Here is a 17,979-nt window from a genome sequence, read left to right as displayed (position 1 = left end):
GGTGGGAGACATTGTACAAACACCATTTAGGACAGTCCAGCAAACACCCTGAAATAGTCCATATTCCTGCACCTAAGGGGAGGAGCCTTGAACAGTCACGCCAGTGATGTGGCCCCCAAGGGCCTTCGGAGGGTTTTCCCACAAGAGAGAGTCTGCTATCTGCTCGGCCCCTAAGGACTTAGCATAGGGGTCTTTCTACGGGGTCCGGCCGATCGCCCAAGCAGTTTGCCCTCTGCAGGTCCACGAGAAGGTCGTCCTCGCCCACCCGAGTGCTCGTCTGCCCCGCCTGATGACCCTTGTCCACGCCGCGCCGCTGGACGACCGGGGACACGCGTGGCGTCTGTCTCTCGTCGTTCTCGTAGAAGGACAGTCCCGTGTTGTTAGGAGGAGGATCCGCGGAGCCACGGCCGTCTCCTTGGGGGTCCTCGGCGGCCTCTTCCTCGCGCTCCTCCTCGTCCTCCTCGTCCACGCCGTGTTTGGCCCCGAGCAGCGGGACGGCGGCTGCGCTGACGGACTTGGGCAACGGATCGTGGGAGGAGCCGATCAGTGATCTTCTCTCCGGGATTTTGCCCTGAGGGAAACGTGAGATGTTTTGGAGAGTTTACGACCAGATATAACCATAAATTGAGTCGTCATGGTCCCAGGTGCATGCCATAACTTTAAAAATGTCAAACTGTGACTACTGTGACTACTTGCATGTGATTGTGCTGGCAATAGTATACTAATGGTATTTTTCCCTTGTACCACTGTTATTTGTAAACTCAGTCAGGATGATGGTCAATCAGGATACAGGCTTTATTCTTTCAATGCTGCACATCAAGGGAGAGAGGCAAGCTTCACCCAAAATATCCACCCGTATCTCTAACTATACAAGAGAAATCTCAAACTAAAGTATGTTTCAAACAAAGGAGGGCGTGACCTCTTTTTCTATCTCCGAGGGTTGATAATGGTTGCTAATCAAGATGATCTCAACTTGCACTTAGGCAAATGATAGCAGCCATACATGACAAAGGGAGGTGTGAAAGCCCCCCGATCCTTGCTCACCAAGTATATACAGTAATAGAGAATCACACGTGGACATAACCAATGGTGTCTAGAAAGATCCTAACTGTTCAAGGATAAACAAAGGATACACTGCATTCAGACCAAAGACACAGGAGATACAGTATGGGTACAAAATGACATATGAACACAAGAAATACACATGCACAGGTATAATGCTGATTCACAACACTTGTAATACCATTCAGGTTCATGTTATTGAAAATAGAACCTTTCAGAGATTTGCAATAAATGTAAAAAATGCTGGAGTGTGACATGCTTCTGCAGCAGGTTTGTGGAATTCATGGCCAGGTGAAACACATACCTTACCTTCTCCTCTTTGGCAGAGCTCTTCACCTTCCCTGGCAAATAGACGTGGTTTCGGTCTCGCTCTCTCTTCATACAGGATCGTATTCCCCGTGATCCATGATCCATGGGATCCAGTTCCACATCACTCCATACCTACGACAGGTACATATGTTCAAATGATCAAATAATCTTCACTTCACAAAGTTCATTTTCATCTTTCTTTCCATCAAATCCCACTGATTGTCATATGAGAATATTAATTTAGTCAAATTAGGCAAACTTATATATGTGGTATGTTTTTCTGAACAAATGCGAGAGAATGTGATTTAATAGGACAGTTCGTCTGGTATCTCAGTTCAATCTGACCATGACTGGTTCAATGGTGTTGCCAAAACACCCATGATGGGCAGCCAAAGGCAAGGCGTTGGCCTCACCAGGGGTTTGGGCTATTCTTGATCCGCTCATCACGCACAGCTGCCGTCTAAACTGCCAAATGCTCATTGGTCTGTGTTCTTATGCTGCAGGGCCCAAGCTGGATCTCAGTACACGCAGACACCGCTACATTACAGTAAAAGGCCTTTTTTGCATCCAATGATACAAAAACTAATCCATAACCTGATCACTAACACCAGTCTTCATTACTGACAGCTACCTAAACAAGTGTGGCATTGTGCACTCTAAAAAAGAATTAGTTCTTCAGACCGATGTAGTACCACGTTTTGTGGTGCCTCAAAGAACCATCAAGGTGATAGTTCTTTGAACCATTTAAGAAAAAGTATGAAACTGTTCTTTTCCATTTCTGATGTGAAGACCCTTTTCACTTGATGTAAAGGTCCACAAAGTAATGGTTCTTTATGGAACCATAACGATGAAAATAAGCATTTAAGCACCTTTATTTTTTTACTGTATGTATTGATATGACAATGAAAAATAACGAAATAACCATCAAGTTTGACTACTACTATGAATTATACATGTAAGATGGCTATAAGTCCAAAGCATTTCAAAGCAAAAGTGTACATGTTTTAGATTGTGTACTATCTGGGCGCTATGAATGCAACTTGGCTCTCCCTCTGCTTAACCTGTCCTGAGCCTCTCCATACCCACATACAGTAGAACTGAGATCCTAATACACAAAGTGACACTTGAAAAGTTGTTAAAGAGATGGCAACACAAATAAACGCACTGTATCTCCTGTGGACAGGGAGGAGATCCTGTAGAACTTTTTTTTGGACCCATTCGACGCCCTGCTGAGCATGGACTCCCTGAAGGAACACTCGCTGTTGGACACGGATATGCAGTCCTTCCGCGGGGCCTGGGACAGGAAGTACAGACATGGTACCTTCTCTGCCAGGGTGTCCCTGCTCAGCAAGAAAAAAACAAAACAAAAAAACAAATAGAAGCACAAACACTGAAAGTTCTTCATCTTCACGCACCAAAATCACTTGAAAGAACTTTGCAAAACAATGCTTCCCTGAATATATCTTAAATGATGACACCACCAAATTTACACATCTCATTGAAAAAAAGATGAAGGAAGAATTTCAGATTTTCAGATCAGTGTCAGATTTTTAAGATTAATGTCCATCCTCAGCTTTCCATGTAAAACTGCTGTAAGCCATTTACTATTTGAAGCATTCATTCGGAATATACTGTATTTTACTTGGGTTGAAGATGAAGAACACAGAAAATGAAGTTACAGTAAAAGGTGAAACCAAGGAGGGGGTGATGGGGGGGTTGCAAATCAAACAGACTGCACTTACCTGTATTTGGAGTGGATAATGGCGTAGATGAATGGATTGTATATAGCTGAGGCTTTGGCTATAACAGCAGGCACTGTCTTTGAAATTGGGCTGAGGATACTGCCATACCTGTAAGAGGCGAGTTTGCAATTGCCCTTTAAGAAATGACCAGACACAAACTCAGCGTAAAGAAACTCATATGGGTGAAGTGTCCTGTAGTGGACTGTTGAAAAAATGCTCTATTCTGTAGTCCCTCTGTCTCTCTATCTCTAAGTCTGTGCCTGTGTGTCTCTGTGTGTGTGTGTGTGTGTGTGTGTGTGTCTGTGTGTGTGTGTGTGTATGTGTGTGTATGTGTGTGTGTGTATGTGTGTGTGTGTGTGTGTGTGTGTGTGTGTGTGTGTGTGTGTGTGTGTCTGTGTGTGTCTCTGTGTGTGTGTGTGTGTGTGTGTGTGTGTGTGTGTGTGTGTGTGTGTGTGTGTGCGCGTGTCCAGTTTGGGGTCATCCGATGATCCCTGAAGTGTACATGTTTACCCTGCCCCAGCAGCACTGTGTGGATGGAGGGGCATCACATCACATGCCACATCAGCCCTCTGTGCCAGACCCGCTCTGCTCCCCTCCACTCCGGCAGACCTCCACAGGGCCCCCCACGCCTCTCTGGGCTAATCTGTTCTTCTCTGCTTCTGCTTAGCGCTGACAAAATGGTGAAACGAACGCGCTAACATGCGGTATGGTCCCACCAAACCGGGTTTGTCTAATTCAAACAACCACGTACATCTTAAAGATGACATAAGACGAGTTTTTTTTTCTACAGAAGCGCTGTCAGACGGAAGAGCCCCGGAGTCAATCATGGAAAACATCATTCTGTATCAAAGTGACATTTTCATAGACTCTGCGGAAACTTGCCTCAAGTTATGATTAAATGTCAGATGGCATCTCATCACTGCGGCTCTGAACTTAAAGTGGTCAGACTTTTTCGGTATGTTTGTGTTTTTTTCCCTTCAGATGCCCCTGTCCATGTGTTGTCATCGGTTAACGGGAAGTGGTCAAAATCAAATTGAAACTGACTTTGAGTGGTGGCTAGCCATTTCCAAGGTCAACAGAGCCACATTATACCCTAAATAGAGTGTATAAATATTGAAATGTTTACATGTTTTATCTGACAGATCATTCCACCTTTGTTTGTAGATTTCAGAGACTTTATCTAATCATATTTTGTTGTGTTATAGGCTACACAGTATGTTAAAATTAGATATGACTGTGCCTCATAGCCCAGGGTTTTCAGAACCACCAAACAATTCCTCAGTGATTAAATAAAATAAAATACAGAGCCTTAATTTAACTGATGGACAAAGTGCAACATCTAAAGTCGAACTAAAGCTAATTTAAAGCAACACTAAAGAGTTTTTTGTACATTAGAATAATGTTTCCAAAATCATTTTAGTGGTTCATCAACTCAGTAACAGGGTGAACTTCACTTTTGCATTCGCATCCCAGACCTCTATTGGTTATAACCGCACTATGTAAGTTTACCAGATCGGGTAGCGGGTCTGTAGTTCAATGGAATGAGACAGAAGAGGGTGGTGGGTCAACCTGATGTTCCCACATGCCACAAAATAGTTTTTATTCGGGCACAAGACAATTCACTGCCTGACTTTGCACATAATATAAATGCAAATAGATGCCATAATGTGAAGCTGTGTTCACCTTCAGATTCTCTTGCTTGCTCACTGTGGGTATAAGCAGTAAAATGTGCCATTGCCAAGGGCCGTTTAGCTTGCCTTCAGCTGTAAAGTTTTGGCATCAGCTACAATCAGTCTTGCATCTCGACTTTAGCCATTGAAAATATGAAAGACATAAACTATTAAGTCTTCGCATTAGTGTAAGAGTTAACATGGCTAAAGGGATAAGCATTTTATTGTGGATTCAAAATATGTGCACAGAAGAAGCTTCACTGGCAAACCCCTAGATGTCCTTTATGACCTAGGGATCTAAATAACTTTGGAGTGAAAAGGAGGCTTGAGCTTTCCCTTCAAATAATCATCATCGCTAACTATTAATAGCTCTCTGTGTGTGTGTGTGTGTGTGTGTGTGTGTGTGTGTGTGAGAGAGAGAGAGAGTGTGTGTGTGTGTGTGTGTGCGTGTGTGTGTGCGTGTGTGTGTGTGTGTGTGTGTGTGTGTGTGTGTGTGTGTGTGTGTGTGTGTGTGTGTGTGTGTGTGTCTGTGTGTGTGTCTGTGTGTGTGTCTGTGTGTGTGTGTGTGTGTGTGTGTCAGGCAGCATTGTTCCAGCATTTTGAGTTTAGAGAATATGTAACGTATGATGCCCAAACACTGTGTACAATAGTAAAAATAGCTGTGCTGGCACAACAGGACACCACTAATAAAGGCTTCCTAGGTTTTAAAAAAGAAAGTCAGTGTGATATGAGTATCTTAATATCTGTTGTACATTTCAAGTCTAGAATGTTCCGTGCGGTGAGGTCGCCTCGTACCCGGCCCAGGCGATGAGCGTCACGGCGGCGTACGGAGACCAGGACAGCACGAACACGATGATGACCAGGAAGGCGATCTTGGCCAGCTTCCACTCGGTCTTTATGGACTGCTGCTGAATCAGGGTGGACTTCCTTCCGTGACTGCCCAGCCTCTCGACGTCTCTACAAGACAAGCGAGACGAGTGGAGATGAGGACAAACTCCAATGCCCCTGAGATGGGAACGACATTACCATGGCAAAAGAGAGACATGGCACACACAGCCAAGCCAACAGCACTGGAGAGTCAAATTGATCTATTGCACTTAATGTGGCATTCAAAAGGACTTTGAGAGTTTGCAGCCGGAATAGCATGAGTGAGTGCTACTGAGCAGTCATTGATTCCATTCCAAGAAACTAACAGAGAACAAGTCACAAGATCACTAAACATTTTGAGGTGCTGGACAAGACACAAGGCTATACACAGTCATTTCCTGCATATAAGCCGCATTGTGTATAAGCCGCATTGTGTATGAGCCGCAGGACAGTGTTTATGCAAGTTAAAATAAATAAAACCATATTAACACCATATTAACTGCCCCCCTGTATTAACCTCATAACGGAAGAAATTTGGCAAAATTAACGTATAAACTGCGGCTAATAGTTGGGAAATTACGGTAATTTGGGCCGAGGCGGGTCTCTCTTAGTTCTAAAAAGAGCACCAAGCACCAAGCACTGCAGGACACTGGCCTGTCCATTGCCATTGTTGTTCAAATTTATGAGAGAATTGTGAAACACTCAATGGGCTAAATCTGGTGCTGCCACCTTGTCAGGCTCATCTTGTCACAACACATTTACTTGTCATGGCTGAATCAAGTCACATTGGGATCAACAAAGACAATACAGCTGTCTGCTCAAACATAGGTCTACCAAACATGCATTCATTTATGTTGGCTAATATTGTCACTGCCATACAAATGTAGTGTTATGTGAAGAGAGGTTTCAAGATCCATCTCTTCAGCTTACATTTAATTAGTTATGTTTGTATATTTATGGTTTTGTTACCTATTTATTTTGAACAAAAACTGTCAAATTTGAACTATTACAATGTTCATTTTCTGTGAATTGCTTTGGACAAAAGTGTATAAATAATACTATGGCGTGTCCAAAGCACCCCCCTCCACCCCCCAAGCTTGTAGCAAGAGGCTAGCTTTGTCATGTTAAGACACTGATGGCCTTTTTCTTTTTTCTAAGTAACCGTAACCACGTGAGGAAGCTGTTGCCGTGTGCCCATTGTACCTGCCAGTGCTGCGTATGGCCAGGAACATGAATAGGTAGCAGTAGAATATGATCCCCAGGGGGATGAAGAAGACGAAACAGCAGAGCATGAGGGTGTAGCTCTTGTTGGAGGGCGTGGAGGTGACGTAGTCCCACGTGCAGGAGGTCATCAGGCCCTCTGGGATGTACGAACCTGTTTACAACAAAAGCCAAACAACGATGTTAAAATGCTTCAAACCAACTCTGAGGAACTCAAGAGCATTATTAAAAGCTTTTAATCTCATGTGGCTATTCTGCGAAAACATGGCCACGCATTTGCTTTCAGCATCACAACCATCAGAGACAAAATGGTCCCTAAGTTGAAGAGGGACAGCCAGTCTTAAACTGTAGCAGCACTCCTCACAGTGTATAACTGCGGCCATAGAAAGCACAGCTTAGTATAGCGTAGCACGTTGTCTAATTATCTGAAACTCTGTACATTGCTTCTCCACTCAACCCTGTTAGCCAGGGCCGAGAGCCTCCCTGCTGTTCTTTTAGCTCGACAGGTCAACAAGGTTACTGGTTGCATTCCCAGACAATTGAAAGAGGTCTTAAAGACTGACGCATCAAGGTTTGCGTGATGATTATGTATAGATAACCATACCAAAATAACAAAAGATTGCACATCACAGCTTGCATATGCTATGTATGCTGTTGGGAAGAACACTTCCAAATGATAAAGGCATGCACTGTGTGTGTGTGTGTGTGTGTGTGTGTGTGTGTGTGTGTGAGCTTGTTTGTATGTATGTGAGAGAGAGAGAGAGAGAGAGAGAGACTCACTCCATCCGAGCAGCGGAGCCAGACTCCAGGCTAGCGAGTAAAGCCACACCACGAGGATGATGATAAGAGTGCGCCGTTTGGACGTCCACTGTATGGCCTGCAAGGGCTTGGTGATCACAATGTAGCGGTCAATGGAGATGGCCAGCAGGTTGATCATGGAGGCGATCCCAAACAAAGCCCCACAGAACGCATAGATCTTGCAGCCTGTGAACACATGTTCATTGTCATGAAACATAAAAATTTGGTGCAACATTTGAATTGTTTGATTGTTTTTTGTTTTCTGTTTTTTTGGTGTACAGAGGAGTGTAGTCTACCTGTCTGACCAAACACCCACTCCTTGTAGAGGGAGTTGATGAAGAAGATGGGGGACTGCGTGATGGCCATAAGGAAGTCAGCTATAGCCAGACTCAAGATGAAATAGTTTGCTGGTGTCCACAACTTTTTGTTGCTGAAACAAGCAAAAATAAAATAATAATTACCACTTCAGAAAATGTGTATTGTGTGTAGAACAATTGTCTTGTAGTAGAAATGTTTCATCATTTGCTTTAGTCATGACCACCAGCCTTTGATCAAGCCAAACCTTGTCAACCAACTACCCTTGTGACCTGCTGTGCTGATCATTTGTTGATGAGGCCTTTCCTCTTCACACAATCAAGAGGTGGTGAGGCCTTTTAATGCAGAGAGAACACATAGCACGAGAGGCTCAGTAGGCCACCACCCTAATTGATGAGCTATGCTGGGTCTCCAAGCTCGTAGTTTTGAAACTATTGCTAACCAATAAATGTCTTACCATGTTTTTCTGCCTCTGTCTGCTTGCATTGAATTTTTCTTACCACAGTCTCACAGAGTTATCAATCAAATACTGTTTGTTCATACACTGATATATCTAATCTTCTTAAAAACAAACAACGGCCGCAGAAATACGCTGGCTATTTATTACCCACGTTGCGTTCACTGAATTAAACAGTAGTCTCTAAATGATGAATAACATTGAAACAGTATCAGACTCCAAATACACCAAAGGAAATATCACGTCCTGTATACTGTACATACTGTATGTACAGTATGCAGCACCTCTGATTCACACACAACATATAAAATCAGAGGTGAATCATAGAAGGTTTATGCAACTTAAGTGTTGACTTGAATAGCACCTGTTACTAGCAGACAAGAAGCGCATTTGCCAGCACCTGCAGGCTGAAAACAGGTTCTTCAAACGCGACTGATTTCCATCCTTCATACTCTCCTAATCCAGTGCACAGGGCGGTCAGAATTTGCATCGCACCACTATCAGTTTGATTGGACACTTGTGCGCTAATCCAGCACAAACAAACCACGCGCACAATTATCACTGATTGAAGCTGATCAGTCGCCACTCTCTCTCTCTCTCTCTCTTTCTCTCTCTCTCTCTCTCTCTCTCTCTCTCTCTCTCTCTCTCTCTCTCCCATCAGGTTCTCACTTCCCCCCATCCCCCCACCCCCACCCTCTGGCCACAGCAGGCGTTAGGACCCTGCTGACCACGGCCATCAGCGGGGGGCATACCGCATCGCCTGCTTTGCCTCCTGTAACTGGAAATGCTTCCCGTTTTCCAAGAAAAAAATGGTAGACAATTATTATGACAGAGCAGCCTCATCACGCTGCCTTACACCAGCCTAGAGTACAGGGGGGGGGGGGGGGGGGGGGACTAGTGGGTCAACATTTGTTTTCATATGGTTGCTTTCATCCAGGTTAGGGAAAATCCATTCATTATGAAAAGTGTGTGCTGACGGACCTTTGAAAGGGCTTGGGAAAAATAGAACATTTTCAGTAGGTGAGGTTAGTTTAACATAATCCACTGCCAGGACACTGGATGTCAATGATGTACAAATATGAGGAAAAAAGGGCATACATTTATTTTGTTTGTCTTTGGATACATGTTCAGTATATGTTGTACAACCTTGTTTGGTCTTTTTACTCTCCAGAAAGGGGAAAAACAAATCCACCCCTAAAAAATAATCACCTTGAAATCCACCTGACATTAAAACAAACAGTGGGTTTGGTTGAGCTGAACCCACAGGGCAGCCTTAGAAAAACACTCCAAAGTAACCCAACTCCGTGGAAAATGGGCAGCAAATTGTCGAATCATTCGCGGCACTGACGTCAAATGAACAAAGTAATGGACAGTGGGGAGGGGATGCATGGCTGGTAGTGCTCTCCCTTGATGGTCAATCTTCCAAGGAACACATGTCTGCGATCTGGCACCAGGAGCTGTTTCTGCCTATGTGCATTTGGGACTTGAGCAACTGAGCCGCTCAACAGACATCTCAAGCACTTAAAGGCTCAAGTAACTGACAAGTGAAGATGCCCTGGACAGTCCAGTTCGGCTTGTAGACATAAACTATAAATATATATACACATTTGAATCTAAAACCCTGAAATGCACCTTACACTCCTGCTAAATAGAAATAATGATTGTTCTTGCATCATTTGTTCAAAGTTCAAAGATTTTATATTTAAGATGATCATTTTAGAATAAAAGACAAGTATTTTGTTTTCACAAAGTAATTGTCACACCTTTACGCAAGCTACAGGTGACAGACCACTAGAAGAGAAGAGCAGACTGGATTTGTCCTCTGAGTTCTGACTGTTTGGCTATAAAGATTATGCACCATCATGACAAGCATCACAAAGCACTGTGTGTGTGTGTGTGTGTGTGTGTGTGTCAGCGTATGTGTGTGTCAGCGTGTGTGTGTCTGTGTGTGTGTATGTATGTGTGTGTGTGTGTGTGTGTGTGTGTGTGTATGTGTGTGTGTGTGTATGTAGCATAGGCTGATGACTGTGTTAGGTCCTCAGGGGCTGGCCATTACTTCCACGGTTTGCGTCCTCAGCCCAGCAGGATGGCAGAGGCACAGGGCTGAGGCTCGTCCAGAGGAGGACACACTCGTCTGGCCCGCCAATCTCGCACGGCAGCCTAAAAAACTCCATTAAAATGGCAAACAATTCCGTATCTGAAAGTAGCTAATTCATGTAGAATTCATAGGAAAAGTGTCCAATAATATGGATTTGAATAGAGGTACAAAAAGAGATCACTAAAAAAGTTAAAGTAAATTACATAATAAAACCGTTATAAAGCATATATGACTTACATGAATACACTAATGTCATGTATCCTTAATAACGGCTTTCCTATGTATTTACCTTTGAACTACTTTATCAAACAAATCACTGCATCGTATCAGCACGTTGGCCCCACTCTCCTTTATTGAGGCAGTCAATGCATCTTGGCCAATGAAAATGACCCATGATGCCTCATTGCGGAGCCACATGCTGAGCAGTTAGAGACATGAAGCGGAGGCGACGCCCAGAGACGCGTTTTTGCGCTTCACGCACTACTGAGCACATCCCATCAAAAACAAGCAGGAGGTGGAGCAACTCCAGGAGTCCGCGTTTTGATTGGTCGGCGCTTATCCCCTGAGGACTTTTCTAGACTCTCTCAGGAATAGGAACACCTAACAGCAGAGAAAGAGAGAGAGAGAGCACAGACATGTCCTGCTTCACTGCCGACTCATTTGATTCATATGATTGTGTTGCATAATGTTGGGTGTTTACATTATGTATACGGCGGTACACATATATGCAGCCACAGAAACAAGTGGGGGATGTGGCCAAGGTCCTGTCGACCCTGATTAATTGAGAAGTGCACTGATCTCAACAACCAACCCGCACAGGGGGCGGAAGTGAAATGGCTTCATGAATCGCACCAATATGTTGGTCTTTCTATGTTCTATGGGTGTCAACACATTAACCCCTTTTAAAAATTGTTTTATGCTTTGAATCAGCTATTGGCAGAGCCATACAGAACAACACAATCAGTTGATGTACCTGTAAATGTAGGCCTAAAGGCATGGCCAATTGGTTTTAATGTTATTGAACACATTGAATGTATGATAATGCATTGAACCAAAGATTTAATTTGTTTCAACCAAATAACTAGACAAATCAAATAGACAGAAGTATCACATTCCAATATCCATTACGGTAAGCATCAAGCTCTAACACAACTTTTCAAACAGCCTGCATTATGTCCACAACAACCTCCCCTGGTCCACTTGTTAAATCATTGATGTTTTCTGAAAAACAGCCCTGAGGTCCATTAGCATGCCCGGTAAGTGGCCCAGAGGAAAGGGAAATCTCATTATCATCTCCCTAGTCTCTCCTAAACAACAGTGAGATCAGGCCTAAATGTTGTTCCCCAGAATTAAATATGGATAAAACATCTCTTACGGCCTTAAAGGAGATTTCTCAACAGGGCCACGAATCATGGTCAGTTTTCACAACATGTTTGTACAATTTCCATCCACAGTTTCCGTTTTAAGACCTAGGTGTTTAGGGATGAGGTACACATTCCATTTTCACACTAATGTGCACAGCCTATGATAAGATTACTTTTCAACACTGTTGTGGGGAGGGGAAATTAGGAGATCCTCTGTCTATCCTGTGAGATTTTTATAATACATTTTCTATTCTCATCTCACAAACTGTTTCCCATAGGGACGTTCAGAGAAATGTATGTCCTTTATTTACTGTATAATTGAGGTGAAAATAAAAAAATAAAATAAAATAAAATATATATATATATATATATATATATATATATATATATATATATATATATATATATATATATAAATAAATAGATCAATCAATAAAAAAATAATTCTGGCACATTCTGGCACATTCTGGCACATAAGGCACATGTGTAATCATGGATAGGGATCTTGGTTTCAGTGATCACATTAAAAGCATAACTAAATCAACGTTTTGGCACCTCAAGACCAGAGATCACATTAAAATCTTAACTAAATCAGCATTTTGGCACGTCAAGACCAGATATTTAGATTTCAAACAGGTTTTAGTGAATCTCATTCATGCCTTAATATCCCAGGGTTGACTGTTGCAAAGCTCTCCATGGCCTCCCCAAAGAGTCCATTAGAAAGCTACTTCTAATTCGAAATGCTGTGTCCAGAATTTTTTAACTAAAACAAGGAAAAGAGGGCACATCCCAGTTAGATTTAGAATTGAATTTAGTCCTAGTAATTGTACAATACACATAATGGCTTGGGCCCAAAACACCTTGCAGACATACAGTATTTGTTCAATATATTTCATAGTTGTGATTTCTTCAGTAGAACAGTGGGCATCTTTCAGTGAAAAACCTTGCATCAAGCAAAGTCATTCAATTTCAAACTTATGTAAGAGGCCACCTCTGTGATAAGGACTTAACTTCATCATCTTTGTGCCTTACAAGATGGCAAAAGTGTTTGTTGTTGTGCTTGGGTTTATCTCAAACCAACGTATTCAGCCACCACATCACATTGACAACACAACAAAGCATTTTGACTCACTTGTTTGTGAACAAGGACTTGTTATTATGATGATACTGACATGTACAAATTATTTTGAGAACTGCTGTGCAAACATTAATGATGATTCAACAAATGTACCAAGGTGACTTAGAAAAGTGCCTGGTTTCCCTCCTACACATGCGCGGTGGTTTCATAAGTGCTGAACACAAATAACTGTTGCGTTCATAGTTACACTATGCCGAGGGAAACATGAGAATGTCAACACTCATTTCAGTTGTGTAGACGGATCCCTAATGAGGCAATCACACTCTTACGAGACTTTGAAAAGTCTATCAACAATTTGAGACCAATCCATAAAGCATTGGCACCTGCAATGCTATTATATTCCCAATACTATATTTGATCCACTTATTCAAGATGTTACAAAGTATTTGGGGAGTTCTCTGGAGTGCCCATATGGTCTTATATGGTCCATATGGTCGTATTGCATCTTTTGAATCATGAGACCTGAAATCTTTTACCACACCAATTTATTGGGGCACCCTCAGTATACCATGGTGGAGTTTTCGGCATTTTTAAATGTGTTTTTGAAAGGTGATATGGACATAATGAAATGATGTTGATGTTGATTTACACATGTGCTTTTTTTTATGCTATTATGTCCCTAGGGTTAGTATGTATTATGAAAATGAGGCAATGTATTTCCACACATCGACATCCCCACAGAAAATGATCAGAACGTGATCATGAACAATGATCTGAAGAACTAACAACAAATTCCCCATTTTGTGCATCTCATGTAATGCCAACATAAATCTTCTCTGTCTTTATGAAAACATAACAATGCAACTATTGCACACACAGCAAGGCAAGTCAACAGTAATGATGGCAATTTCCCTCGTACCACAGTTATCTGGAAACTCAGTCTGGATGATGGTCAATCAAGAAAGGCATTATTCTTTCAATGGTGCGCATCATTGGAGAGTGAGATAAGCTTCACCTAAAAAAATCACACCTATCTCTAACTTCACAAGAGAAGTCCAAACTTAAGTGTGTTGCAAACAACAGGGTGTGTGACCTTTTGTTCTAGCTAGAGAATCACACCTGAGGATAAACAACAAGCCTCTAGAAAGGCTGCTATTGAATTCTAACCATTCAAGGATACACTGCATACAGACCGACGACAAAAGATACACATGGATACGAAGTCACAAATAACACAAGAAAGACACATGTACATGCACAGATATACATGTAATGCTGATTCTCAATTCTTGCAGTAGTTATTTTTTGGACATTGCCACCTACAGACAAAGCGCCTTTATCACTTCTTGCAGCTGACCTCCAGACTGTTTTGACTGTTCCTCGAAGTCTGCTTTGAAAACATCCCTGTGTCAAAAGAAATGTGTCTGCAACCTCTCAGCGCACTCTCATCCGTGCTCAGTGCTGCATCACATGGGTTTGGCCAGTGGCCCTGGAGGGTTTCATAAGAACAGCAACAGTGTGCTGCTCCCACAAGCTGAAGACAACCGAGAGACTCTCAACCAGCACAACCAGCAGCAGCAGCAACATCCACGGCAGTTAGGATGGAGCCTACGACCTACAGCCCTCAAGCTGAGAGAAAGTTCCACAGAGGAATACTTCACCCTTTCAGATGCCCACCCCCCCCTTACATACACACACGCACGCACGCACGCACGCACACGCACAAACACACACACAAACACACACCGCCATCTACCCACCCATCCACCCACCACCATCCTCCCACCCTTGAAAATGGACGCCCATAAAGGACATTTTGTCTAAAAATACGTGATCTTGGAGAGGCACACACACACACGGGTGCCCGAGTGGCCGGCCCGATGCTGTAACACTGAGAGCAACAAATGCAGAAAGCATGTCGGCCAGCCTCCACAGGGGCCCTCGCCGTGCTTTTAGGTCCTTGTCAGACGCGCTTGAGTCACGCTCGCCTATGGCACCTATCTCCGAGACACAAATGCCCAGAGCTGTCAGTAGCCACTCGCCTGTCTAAGGCAAAGGGGGGGGGGGAGGGAAACAGCCGGCAGGTACAGAAACACTTGAGCTCTCCGAAGGAAAACTGCCTCTTTTGTCCCTTCTAAGAAAAAGAGCCCCTTGCCGACAGAGAGAGAACTGACTCAACAGCAGGCTTTGTCCCACAATTGTCCCCCAAGCCCACAGTCTAAAATAAGTCTCATCTGCGACGCTGAGTACCATGTCAGAAGGGATCACGTTCAATGGAAGAGCCCCTCGTCTGACTGCGTTGTCATGTTTATAAATTATGAAACGCTCATCAGCATTTTAAAGAGACATTAATTTCCGCTTGGCGGCACCCAGCCCTTGAGCCAGGGGTGTTTACGCGGAAATGGGAGAATATGGAGGAGAAGGCACAAACTCATGACAACATGATCTTAATCATCTCTGGGCAGAAAAGAGACCAAGTAGTCCTCAGGGAGCTCTTTAAAGTCCCAAAGTCCTGAGTCCCACTGCGGCCTACTTGAATATGAGAAAGTGATATAATTTGTTTGATGGTCTGTTTGTTCTTATGAAACTGGATAGAAATGTTATAATGAGGCCTTTTCGCATTTTTTCTTCCTCTAGTAGAGAGCACTACTGTTGATGGCAATGTGTACAACACAACAATAAATCAGATATTAGTGATACTACAGAAATCAGTCACACCGCCAAAAAAAGAATCAATCCATAACACATGGTCTGCTCAGCGGAACTCTTCCAATGAATCGTCCCTTTTATAACAAAACACAAGAGGCCTCTTCACCTATAAAGTGAAATGAAACAAACACAAGAAGCCTCGTCACCCAAAACGTGTAGCAACTGAGACCAACTCGATTCCCTCCGATGATGTGGTGGCCTACCTGAAGAATGCGTAGATGACCAGCGCATTGCCCACCACCCCCACGGCACCGATCACCACCACGAAGAACGCCACAATGTAGTGGGCATGGTCCGGGACATCCACCTTCCGGAAGAAGCCTCGGTCCATTGTGTCCACACCTACGAGACAAAGGGATGGTGAGGGTCACCTTCAGGTTCCGAGGAAAACACAAACACATACAGTATTTATGTTACGTCTAAAAAAGAGCTTGCTCTTTTAGTGTGTGTGTGTGTGTGTGTGTGTGTGTGTGTGTGTGTGTGTGTGTGTCTCTCTCTCTCTCACACACACACACACACACACATTGCAAGTGTCTTTCAATGTTTCAAGTTTGCCCTCTTAAACACAAGTGTGTGAACCATTCTTCATCCCTGTGCGCCCCCTCTCTCTTTTTCTCTTTCCCACCCTCTTGCTTATATAAGAGAGCTGGCAGCCTTTTCTCAGATGAATGAATGGATAACAATCACCCAATCAACCGGCTGACAATGAGATAATCATCTCCAACAGTGTTTGGTGCTGGGTCTCATGTTCATTCATTGTCTTAGCATATAATCTGCCACTTTGACTTTTGTGAAACATTGTAATTGCTGTGGTTCCCGAGAGAGACAAAATTTGCGTGTGATGTTCAGGTCTGTTTTTGTGTGTGATACTGTATACAGAATTTGAGTGAAGACAATGAATTCAAATACTAAATTTTAATTTAATAAAAAATGCAAATATTAAAATGAGTGTCAGTCTAAATATCTACAATTATTTTTATGTCATATATGTCTATCCAAGGGTCATATTTTAGTCAAAGCAGAATAATTACAAAAAAGTGTTAAGCCAAATTAAATCACACTCTATTTAGCATCCCAGCTCCAAGGACCATTTTTTGCCAACGCAGTACAAATGACTAATTAGCCTTTATGGAATGAATCCAGGCTTGCAGATGAGGGAGACACGTGTCTCTTCAAACGGCCCTGTGAATCTGGGGCGTGTTTCTGGGCACACTTTCATTCATTTTTTTTTCTCTCTCGTCTGGATTTGCATCTGGACATCTGACTTGCTCAGCGTGCCGTGACTCAATCCCGCACACTCCCCCCGACCGTCCATCTGATGCCTTTGTTATGGGCTCTCCTCTCTCTCGCTTTATGGCCGCTTGTCCTGATGAATGAATGGATGGGTGGACAGGCAGCATTATCCTCAACCAGGAGGAGCTCTGCACAAAAAAATGAGCCTGAGATGTGATGAGATCTTCAGAATATAGGTCGACTCGACCATGCGTTACATCCCAGACTGTGAAACTTTTATTTCCTAACAAAAGGGAACATTTAAAAAAAAAAAAAAAACTCTTTTATGTGCCCCACGTATGGTATTGAAGGCCCAGGACTGTGTTATTGTTGTCTCAATGCCAGGTCACATGGGTCAAGGATGAGAGACCATCTCTCCCTTTCTTCTTCTCTTTTTCCTGATATCTGCTCACAAAAAGCCAGCTGTTTTTGTGGGGGTGTTATGGATATTGTGCTTTGCCTGAGGAGAGGGGTTAGTCCACCAATAGCGTGCCAGGCCTTGTGATCCCTCGCCCGGCGACACGGAGAGAAGCAATAACCCTCCCTTACAGTCCATCAGACCCACTAAAGCTGCCTGCCCACGAGCGGTGCCTGCTACCGCACAGAAATATTGCACTTACACAAATGTGAAAAATCTTGTTTTTATGCTTTTATGTGCGATGATTGTCTGTGGTTTGTGTTTTGGCATTTGCACAGATTAATACAGCGCCACAGTACTATCCAGCTGTTACAGGAAGTAGGCTGTCAAGGTGTGAAGGGAGAGATATAAAAAGTGGAAGAAGAGGAGGGGACGGATATGTTGCAAGGACGATTGAGTGACAGGGAGGCAGCACAGGGCACATAACTGAAGCGTTCCATTCGCGCCGCATGCGCTGCATCAATTAGCATCCACTGCAATCAAGGGAACTGGCTATACCAGACATAATAGCAGTGTGCACATGCGAAACAATTAGACCAGTCTTCTGAAGCAATTTTTAACGCTCCACAAATGGAGTGTTTCGGTGAAGTCTCCCTGTG

The 17,979-nt window shown here is 43.3% G+C and overlaps 1 protein-coding gene across 1 annotated transcript; it reads right to left on the bottom strand.

Annotated features, from left to right (window-relative positions):
- opn4xa (opsin 4xa) lies at nucleotides 1-16,033 on the bottom strand. Its single transcript, XM_062527700.1, has 9 exons — nucleotides 15,894-16,033; nucleotides 7,966-8,099; nucleotides 7,652-7,855; nucleotides 6,854-7,025; nucleotides 5,579-5,740; nucleotides 3,114-3,221; nucleotides 2,537-2,711; nucleotides 1,372-1,503; nucleotides 1-571 (listed from the first exon to the last, which is right to left on the bottom strand). The coding sequence occupies exons 1-9, from the start codon at nucleotides 16,019-16,021 to the stop codon at nucleotides 179-181; spliced, it is 1,608 nt and encodes a 535-aa protein (XP_062383684.1). The 5' UTR covers nucleotides 16,022-16,033; the 3' UTR covers nucleotides 1-178.
- Between the last annotated feature and the right edge of the window lie 1,946 nt (nucleotides 16,034-17,979).

The sequence above is a fragment of the Sardina pilchardus genome, chromosome 23 (genome assembly GCF_963854185.1).
Source record: "Sardina pilchardus chromosome 23, fSarPil1.1, whole genome shotgun sequence".
NCBI classification, from domain to species: domain Eukaryota; kingdom Metazoa; phylum Chordata; class Actinopteri; order Clupeiformes; family Clupeidae; genus Sardina; species Sardina pilchardus.
This window is presented reverse-complemented; position numbering and strand designations above follow the sequence as displayed.